The 10,365-nt window shown below is 28.6% G+C and overlaps 1 protein-coding gene across 3 annotated transcripts in view; it reads right to left on the bottom strand.

Annotated features, from left to right (window-relative positions):
* Positions 1-440: 440 nt before the first annotated feature.
* gem (transcription factor CP2 like gemini) overlaps positions 441-10,365 on the bottom strand; it is a 63,676-nt gene continuing 53,751 nt past the window's right edge. For 2 of the 3 annotated variants that reach the window (XM_075311960.1, XM_075311961.1), the window contains exons 10-13: positions 4,758-4,959; positions 4,569-4,687; positions 2,751-2,825; positions 441-2,684 (exon numbers count right to left, since the gene is read on the bottom strand). In XM_075311960.1, the coding sequence (XP_075168075.1) occupies positions 2,258-2,684; positions 2,751-2,825; positions 4,569-4,687; positions 4,758-4,959 (823 nt within the window). In that variant the 3' untranslated portion in view covers positions 441-2,257. Of the gene's footprint in view, positions 2,685-2,750; positions 2,826-4,568; positions 4,688-4,757; positions 4,960-5,036; positions 5,221-10,365 lie in introns of those variants that run through there. The other variant, XM_075311962.1, reaches the window with a different exon arrangement.

The raw sequence follows: 10,365 nt of genomic DNA, 5'->3' as shown, positions 1-10,365 counted from the left end.
GAAAAGTAATCGTGAAAAATGGCGATTTTAGCGGTTAAACTCGAACTTAATACCCACCTTTATATATAAAAATTCCATTGAAATTAAATTATCTATAAAAAATCCGTTGAAATGAATTTCCATGTCAATTAAATTTTCTATAGAAATTTCGTTTTGTTCTTAAAAAAACATCAATTTATTTCTATATTCGATGAAAATGTTGGAAAAAGTGCAAATTTTAATTATATCACCAAAGTGACCATTTTGATTACGTATCATACGTTTACTTGATAAATATTTAAACATCATTATTAGTGGCAAAATTACTTTAATGAAAAATCATTACTTATGGGAAAATTACCTTAAATGAGGGTATTTTAGTAATCAGTGTTACTTACGTGGATACTTACCCACATGTTTCAAAGGAGTGATTCCTAAATAGAAAATAAAAAAAATTGCAATTGTTTGTTTTTCATCAGACCAACCATTCCACTCACATATTCTTTTACATTTTATTTTTAGTATTATGTGCAACGTCTCCTAAACTCTTCTTCTTCCTTTAATTGATATATTCTACAATTGCTATAAAACTTACTTTGCTATAATGATATAAAAGAGGACGTTTTTTATTTGAAAACATAATACGAAACGATTTTGAAAAAGGTTGTTAGTTTTCCAATGTGTCTGGTGGTTTTTTGGTGTTCTTTTCTTGGGGGCCTGACTTTGTGATAGTTTTTCGTTTTCTCATCAAAAATATTTTTTTTTGTTCTTAAAATTTAGTTTTTGAAAAAAATTAAAAACAAAACGAGACTTATATGAAAAAACAGTTTCATAAAAAATAATAATAATCATATTTAAATAACAAAATTATAAAATTGAATAATTTCTAAAAATGGATGGGAAGTGACGAAACAAGAGGAATGTTTTTTTTTGTTTTGTTTTAATGGTGTTGAAGTCTTAATGATATATATATTTTTTGTTGTTGTTTTTATAAAGAGAAGATGTATGTTTCTATTTAAATCTTTTTATTTAATTTAGAGCTTTTTGAATTGCATATGATTTTAGCTCTAAACTAAATTGTATTTTTTTATTAAGCTTATTGTTGTATTTTTGAACTTGTTTTATGGGAATAATTGTGTAATAATAAAAATTATTAAATATTTATGGTAAAGTTTAATAAAAAAAAAAGAAATTAATGACCTAGCTAATGTATGGAATGCTCAAAATAAACAAACTGTAAGGTATTGATCTTTTACAGATTAAAATGGGGGAATCATTTTACAGGGTAGCCCATGTCTCTCAATATCTAAAAGAACAGCTTAATATATCTCTATATAGGCGGGAAGTACTTTCAGTTTTCGTTTTGGAAGTCAATTTATTGTTTATCGCGATTAGTTCCAAAGCAGATAATTTAACTTTATTTAAAAAGAAACCATTTTAAATATTTGTAACCTCGAATTATATTTCCAATGCGAAAACAGAATAACGATAAGAGATCTCTTACTTTTATCGAACGGTTTCCAGCACAGGGTTTTATATAGAATTAAATACTTCAGAAGTTAAGCTATAAAAACAGCAAATAATGAGTTCAATAAAAATTGTAATGAGAAATATTTATGATTTAAACAATTTCAAAACTCAGTACTCAGTTCTAAAAAATCGTTTCTGGTCGATAACATGGTTTTATGCTATGTATTTCAGATGAACAAAGACTTCCAACAGCGTTATCGACAATAACAAAAATGCTTGGTGACATAATTGATCAATATATAATAAAAAATATTTTTTTCAAGACAAAATTAATTAACTACTTCAATCATGATAACGAAAATATCAATCCCCAACGAAAATCAAATAAAAATTATTTTTTTTTTTAATTTAATTTAATTTTGAATAATTAATTATTTCAATTATTCGTAGTGTTATTAGTTGGGACTAAAACATTCAATTGAATTGTTGGTGTTGTAAGAGTTTTTTATATGAGTTCATCAATTTTTAATTCAATCTAATGTTTAACGTATTGAATTCATTAATTTTTGTAAATAATTTTTGTTATTTCGAAAACAATTAAGATTTTAATTGGTGATATTTGTTTTTCTGTGTGCTAAATCTATACTAAGTCTTTTCTTATTTCCATACATTAAAATTTTTTTAATAAGATTTTAATTTATTTAATATTTTACCATTGTTATTGTCTGTTTTTGTTTTCACCTCCTTCTCTAACCTATTTATTAATTATTTTGTCTTTTTTATTGTAAAAAATATCTCTGCAGTACTTTCAGTTTTCATTTTTGTTCATTAATTTCATAATGACTTTTCCATTTTGTACTTCCAGACCATATAGACTACCATCTTTTATTTCATTGGTTAGTACCTCATCGGTTATGGCAACATGTATACCCGATGGTCCGGTTATATAAATTAAACTCTTGCTATTGACATCATTATAAATACTCGAACCGGAACCAGAGTATTTGGAATGCATACCACCACCACTCCAACTATGAAAGGGCGACGAATTTTCCATGATTCCTCCTCCGCCTCCATTAAGGCTGGCAGAACTTTTCATTGCTACACATTCATAGAATCCAGGTAATTTAAAGAGTTTTTGTAATAGTTCCTTAGCTGTATTTGATATGAGATAAATGGCATTGTAATTGCTTCCATCCAAGCTAACGTAGAGGGTTAGACGTGGTGTTATTGCCCTGGAAAATAGATTTAAGGTATTTGAGGATTTTGTCAAAAAAACAGAAACATTATTCTCCACTTACTTTGCTCTTAAAATATTAAACATTCGTATACCATCAGCAAGACCACAAATTTGTATTAGATCCTCTTTCGACATTCTATAAAAATGAAGAAATTAAAAAGTTATTTTTTTTTGCAATATATGAAAAATGAAATAAAAGTTAAATCGATTTAAAAGAAGATAAAATATTCGCTTAAGGCTTAATAGAATTTATAAGGGTGGTTCCACTAGTACTTAGCTTCAGCGCCTGATACAAGAGTATCGCAAGAGCAATTTAATATCAATATTTTAATTGTGATTTTATGATTTACAAAAACTAATTGACTTCCAAAAAAATTAAAAAAAAAATATGAGCACAAAAAGTCGAAATTTTGGCACAAAAATGTATGGCATTTAAGGCACAAAATTATCATCGTTTGGAAAAGTGGCAAATTTGGCACTAAAATGCTCAACTGTAACACAAAATCCACATCTAATTGAGCGAATTGGTTTATGATATTACGCCGATTAAGCCAAGAGTATCCAATTAGAAGAAAATGTTTGTACTTATCAAACCACCCTCTTGCACAGAAAAAAATATCACCAAAATATTTCCAATTAAAAAGTTAATTGAAGTTGAAAATTTTGTCAATTAATAAATTAATTATACAATTAACATTTTAATCAAGAGAGAAACTTTAAGTTAATTAAGTAAATGATTGAAATTTTTATAATTTTTAATTAAAAGATTAATTGATACAATTAACTTTTTAATCAAATTCGGAAGACGAAGGCAGTTAAACAAGTATATACGGCCGTAAGTTCGACCAGGCCGAATCTTATATACCCTCCACCGTGGATTGCATAGAAACTTGTACTAAAGACTGTCATCCACAAACGAATTACTTGGGTTGCGGTAACACTTGCCGTTGGCAAGGTATCTTAAAACTTCTTAATACCGGTTTCTCAATTGTAAGACAGTCCAACGGAGTATATATTAAACAAAAAAAGGCCCATTAAATACGTATATAATTCAGTTTGACAAAATTTTCTATAGAAATAAAATTTTGACAAAATTTTTTATAGAAATAAAATCTGGACAAAATTTTTTATAGTAATAAAATTTTGACAAAATTTTTTATAGTAATAAAATTTTGAAAAAATTTTATATAGTAATAAAATATTGAAAAAATTTTCTATAGTAATAAAATTTTGACAAAATTTTCTATAGTAATAAAATTTTGACAAACTTTTCTATAGCAATAAAATTTTGACAAATTTTTCTATAGAAATAAAAATTTGACAAAATTTTCTATAGAAATAAAATTTTGACAAAATTTTTTATAGAAATAAAATATTGACAAAATTTTCTATACAAATAAAATTTTGGCAAAATTTTCTATATCTTGAAAAAATTTTCTATAGAAATAAAATTTTGACAAAATTTTCTATAGAAATAAAATTTTGCAAAAATTTTCTATAGTAATAAAATTTTGACAAAATTTCTTATAAAAATAAAATGTTGACAAAATTTTCTATAAAAATAAAATTTTCATAAAATTATCTATAGAAACAAAATCTTGATAAAATGTATGTTATACATACTCGAATTATTCTTCCCAAATTGAACCATTTCCACCAACACTGTGTACCGTATTTATATTGATAGTTATATTTATTAGATTTATTCTGACTTATTTTTATTGATTTAGTTTTTATATTTTGAGTTATATTGAATAGAATTTAATTCAATTCCCTTTTATTTTATTCCTTTTAATTATTTTTAATTTAATTTTTCTGTTATTTTATTTGATTATTAAATTCAAATAAACATTAAGATAAATCGAAAGTAAAAACTTACCTCATAATATCGGCCCCTGAAAATTGGGCAAATGTTGATAAATAAGAGGTCAGACGATGATACGTTAACCACTGGGTCACTTGTACCGGGGTAGATTCCGGCATTATGGTAATGGAATTCTGTAAACGATACATATTGAAAATAATTACTTCGTCAAGAAAACAAATGCTTTTCATTTCATTTACTTACATAATCATCCGTATCGGTGGCCATGGCAGCAGGAGCCGTTACCATATTAGTATCCATGATTTTCAAATTTGGTGAATTTGTTGAGGAGACACTGTTAATTGCTATGGGACTAGCAGCATTGGCATTTGGTGAAGCACTTGCATACGATAAAATACCATCATATTTTGGTATATGAACTGGAGAGTTGGGCCAAATTTTCATACTGCAACAAACAAAGAAATAAAACGAATATTTAGGTTTTGTTTATAAAAACAGAAATTAATTACAATGAAATTTTACATTTAAAAAACAAATCATTATTTCACGTCGGTATTGTACGCCAAGGAAACACATTTCTTTGTTCCTTTTTGTTTTATTCTTCCGAGAAAATAAATTATTATCTTTATGAACAGACAGTCAGTGTCTTCATTTAAACTCCTCCAAAGCTCCTAAAAGAATGAAAGCCTCTTTATTTGTTAGTGTGCAAATTGCAAATAAAAGACATGAACTATTTGAGAAACTCTCTAAAAATAAAACATCGTCATCATGCAATGTCATAATGAGGGTTTTTTTATGCAGCAGCCGCTGTCAGAAGAACTGAAACAGCGCAGCAACTGCGTATCAAAGAATTCTGTAGAAGCTGCGTAACCGGTTGTTGGCAAATGCGCAAAATGTTCAAGAATAGTTATCCCAATGTGTAACTATGTGAGATAGTATAACATTAAGGGAGAGATCTTTAAAAAAACTCTTTTTTCTCTCCGAAGTTCAGAAAATATAGAGAGCAGCTTGTTTTAATTGGGCCCTAAATAATATGCGGATAAATGTAAATAAGTTGAGGAGGGTACACTGATCACAATACATGTGTAACATTACACATTATAAAATGCGGTTTTTATAAAAACCAAAAAAATTGAAAAATTTATATTTTTAGGGAAAACGAAATAAAATTGTGAAGGATTATACTTAAGCCTATCAAAGCTAGTGTTTTGGTGTCTTGGATAAATAAAAACGTAGGTCAAAGTGTTCAGAATGTCTTATATTAATTTTCTTGTCGTCCGTGCGTCGGAAGGAACGCTTAACCGATTCACAGTGCACGCAAAAAAATAATTCTTTCCTCCCAAACGAAATTTTAGACAAACAAAGTTCGTTTCTCATTTGCTTTTCGCTGTAAGGAAGTGTATTTGGAAGAAAAGTATATACTTTTTGTGATAAACGTTTATTCTTTTCCAGGATGTAAAAACAATTTCATAAAGACTAACTCAAAAAAAAAATTTTTTTCTGGCTAATTGCATTTTCCCTCACATCTTTCTCACTTCCACGAAGATTTTAAGTTCTTAACACCTTTTTCTGTAATACAAACAATGTAGAAGAAATTATACGATTTTATAAATTTTTAAAATTTTTTTACCTTTCGCCTGGACGGAGAATCGAACCGCGGACCATGCACTTTGTAAGCCAACACACTAACCACTGAGCTATGTACCTGTTATGGTCATCAATAGATAAATATCCATATAAGTTATATTTATATAGCATAGCTTGCGGCGCCCACGAACCGAATAAACAAAGTTTATTTAACAGAAACAAACATTTAGTTTGGCACCGTGGAGCAGTGGTTGCTACGTCTGACTCTCATGCCAAGGGTCGTGGGTTCGATCCCTGCTTCGACCAAAGTTTTTTTTTTTTTTTTTTTTTTTTTACATACATTCTACATATGTTCGGAAGATTCCGAAAAAAATGTTCAACATTACATTGTACTATATTAAATTTTGAACTGTAAAATGTGTTTTATTAAAGACCAAAAGTCAGAAAAGAACAGTGTTTGATATAAACGAAATGGACTCTGTTGTTGTTTCAAAAATAACTTTTTTTATTGAAAAAATAAAAACTTTGTAACAAACGAATTTTTTTGGTGATAAAAGTTTAAAATTTTCGAAGCAATTCAAAAAACTCTAACAAAAGAAAAACGTTTTCGGTACACGTTTTCCAAACGTTTTTTTTCTTTGCGTGTGGTTTCAAATAATTCTGCAATATACCCAGCATTCACATACACCTCGGGTGTATGATTTTTTTAGTTGATAAATCCGTAATAATGAACCGATGACTTTTTTCTTTGCTGAATAGAACTAATATTTCGCAAGATATGGGCTTTACAATTTATTAATTTTCCAAGATTTTATGTTAACTAAGTGGTGTACGTATTTTGGATCTATGTTAGATGGCAAATTCTTGTTTTCTTTTCTTAATTACATTCCTTACAATTATAGAAGAATAGAATTGTGTACCGTTGTCTTATGCTATTGTGATTGATATTAAATACATACTCTCTTCTCTACACGCAAAAAAATAATTCTTTCCTCCCAAACGAAATTTTGGACAAACAAAGTTCGTTTCGCATTTGCTTTTCGTTGAAAGGAAGTGTATTTGGAAGAAAAGTATATACTTTTTGTGATAAACGTTTATTCTTTTCCAGGATGTAAAAACAATTCCATAAAGACTAACTCAAAAAAATTTTTTTCTGGCTAATTGCAATTTCCCTCACATTTTTCTCATTTCCACGAAGTTTTTTAGTTCTTAGCACCTTTTTCTGTAACACAAACAATGTAGAAGAAATTATACGATTTTATAAATTTTAAAATTTTTTTTACCTTTCGCCTGGACGGAGAATCGAACCGCGGACCATGCAATTTGTAAGCCAACACACTATCCACTGAGCCATGTAGCCGTTGTTGTCATCAATAGACAATTACCCATATAAGATATATCTATATAGCATAGCTTGCGGCGCCCACGAGCCGATTAAACAAAGTTTATTTAAAAGAAAAATCATTTAGTTGGGCACCTTGGAGCAATGGTTGCTACGTCCGACTTGCATGCCAAGGGTCATGGGTTCGATCCCTGCTTCGACCAAAGTTTTTTTTTTTTTTGTTTACATATATTTCAACTAAGGTCGGAAGATTCCGAAAAAATGTTCAACATTACGTTCTACTATATAAAATTTTTACTATGAACTGTAAAATGTGTCTTATTAAAGACCTAAATTTAGAAAAGAACAGTGTTTGATATAAACGAAATGGACTGTGTTGTTGGTTCAAAAATAACTTTTTTTATTGAAAAAATAAAAATTTTGTAACAAACGAATTTTTTTGGTGATAAAAATATATACTTTTCGAAGCAATTCAAAAAACTCTAACAAAAGAAAAACGTTTTCGGTACACGTTTTCCAAACGTTTTTTTTCTTTGCGTGTACTAACTGTAAATACTAAACACTCACAGAGAATACAGTGAAAGAGTAATGGTTTATTCCCACACGCTCACACAAATAACCACGGCGCAAATTTTACCTTATTACAACACAAACATTTTATCGCAGAAATATAATATTTCGATCATTGAGGTGCTAATAGATGATAATTGTATTAATGGAATTTGAATTTTAAAATGTATTAATTGTATATAGATTTAAACATATCTATGCCAAAGAGATTTTCTCGAGTAATCAATTTTTTTATGGCAAATTTAATTAAGACTAATGTTTGGCTAGTATAAGACCTAAATTGCAGGTCTAAATGATTGATACATCCGACGTTTTAATGAAGTAAGTGCGTGTGTGTGTGTCATTATTTCTTTAACCCATGACCGCACTCTGTCCCCATATGAGAATACCTGTTTAAAGTCAAACATCTATAAAAAGGTCCGCGGACAATACAACAAGTTCGCGTTTATCTGATAAAAGTATTGGATGCCTTGATATTTTTAAGAAGTTTCTTAAAACGATGAAGTACAAAAGGATTAACACAAGTGTACGAAATATACCCAATCTAATTAAAATCCTTAAAATGTTTTGCTGAGTAATATAAGATAAGAAATTGCTTTTTAGTTTATTTTTGTCATAATTTTATGTTTTTCTTTTTCGTTAAGTATGGTACACGCAAAAAAATAATTCTTTCCTCCCAAACGAAATTTTAGACAAACAAAGTTCGTTTCTCATTTGCTTTTCGTTGAAAGGAAGTACATTTGGAAGAAAAGTATATACTTTTTGTGATAAACGTTTATTCTTTTCCAGGATGTAAAAACAATTTCATAAAGACTAACTCAAAAAAATTTTTTTCTGGCTAATTGCATTTTCCCTCACATCTTTCTCACTTCCACGAAGTTTTTTAGTTCTTAGCACCTTTTTCTGTAATACCAACAATGTAGAAGAAATTATACGATTTTATAAATTTTTAAAATTTTTTTACCTTTCGCCTGGACGGAGAATCGAACCGCGGACCATGCACTTTGTAAGCCAACACACTAACCACTGAGCTATGTACCTGTTATGGTCATCAATAGATAAATATCCATATAAGTTATATTTATATAGCATAGCTTGCGGCGCCCACGAACCGAATAAACAAAGTTTATTTAACAGAAACAAACATTTAGTTTGGCACCGTGGAGCAGTGGTTGCTACGTCCGACTTGCATGCCAAGGGTCGTGGGTTCGATCCCCGCTTCGACCAAAGTTGTTTTTTTGTTTTTTTTTACATATATTCCAGATATGTTCGGAAGATTCCGAAAAAATGTTCAACATTACATTGTAGTATATTAAATTTTGAACTGTAAACTGTGTCTTATTAAAGACCTAAAGTCGGAAAAGAGCAGTGTTTGATATAAACGAAATGGACTGTGTTGTTGTTTCAAAAATAACTTTTTTTATTGAAAAAATAAAAATTTTGTAACAAACGAATTTTTTTGGTGATAAAAGTTTAAAATTTTCGAAGCAATTCAAAAAACTCTAACAAAAGAAAAACGTTTTCGGTACACGTTTTCCAAACGTTTTTTTCTTTGCGTGTAGCAATTTGAAATTGATTTTTAATTTACTCTTATGTTCTTTTGTTAATAAAATTGAATTAAACTAAATTGGTTTAATGTACAACAATTTTTTGCCGGTGTAGATTGTTATAATTTAAAATATTTAAAGAATCCCGAACATTTTGGGATCCCGAAAAAAAATCCCGGAATATCCCTGTATTCAACATTTTTAAATCCCGAATCCCGGGATTTTTAAAAATCGATCCCGAATGACAGCCCTATATACTACATCAGATCTGTAAACCAAGACACTTGGTCGCATTTGATAAACAAGTGTCGAATTCAGTGCGTTATATTCTTGTTATTATTCGGACAACTTTCGTAAAATACTTTCAATAGTTTTATGTGTACCAAGTGAACTAAAATCTATAATTCTTCGCATATAATATATCTAGATATAATCTAGATATCTAGATAATATATCTAGATATCTAGATAATATATCTAGATATCTAGATAATATATCTAGATTGTAGATAAAACAGTTAAGTTTATTTTATTAAAAAGTTTAAAATTTTACTATCAGGTAATGGAGATTTTTGGAGAATTTCGTACTTAATCTGCCCAATGTCCCCACATGGGGACACCCTTTTTTCTAAAAAAATTCCAGTTTTTTTTTAAATCTAATAATTTAATCGTTACTGGGTTAATAAAACCCCATAAAAAAACCCAAATTTTTGTCCGGCAGTTTCATTTTGGTCAATAATGGGTTAATAACCAATGTCAAGTTTTCTATTTACATGTTTGAATAATTGATTCTTGTTTTAATAATT

The sequence above is a fragment of the Haematobia irritans genome, chromosome 5 (assembly GCF_050003625.1).
Source record: "Haematobia irritans isolate KBUSLIRL chromosome 5, ASM5000362v1, whole genome shotgun sequence".
Taxonomy (NCBI): Eukaryota; Metazoa; Arthropoda; class Insecta; order Diptera; family Muscidae; genus Haematobia; species Haematobia irritans.
Note: the sequence above shows the minus strand (reverse complement) of the source record. Positions and strands in the feature narration are given on the sequence as shown.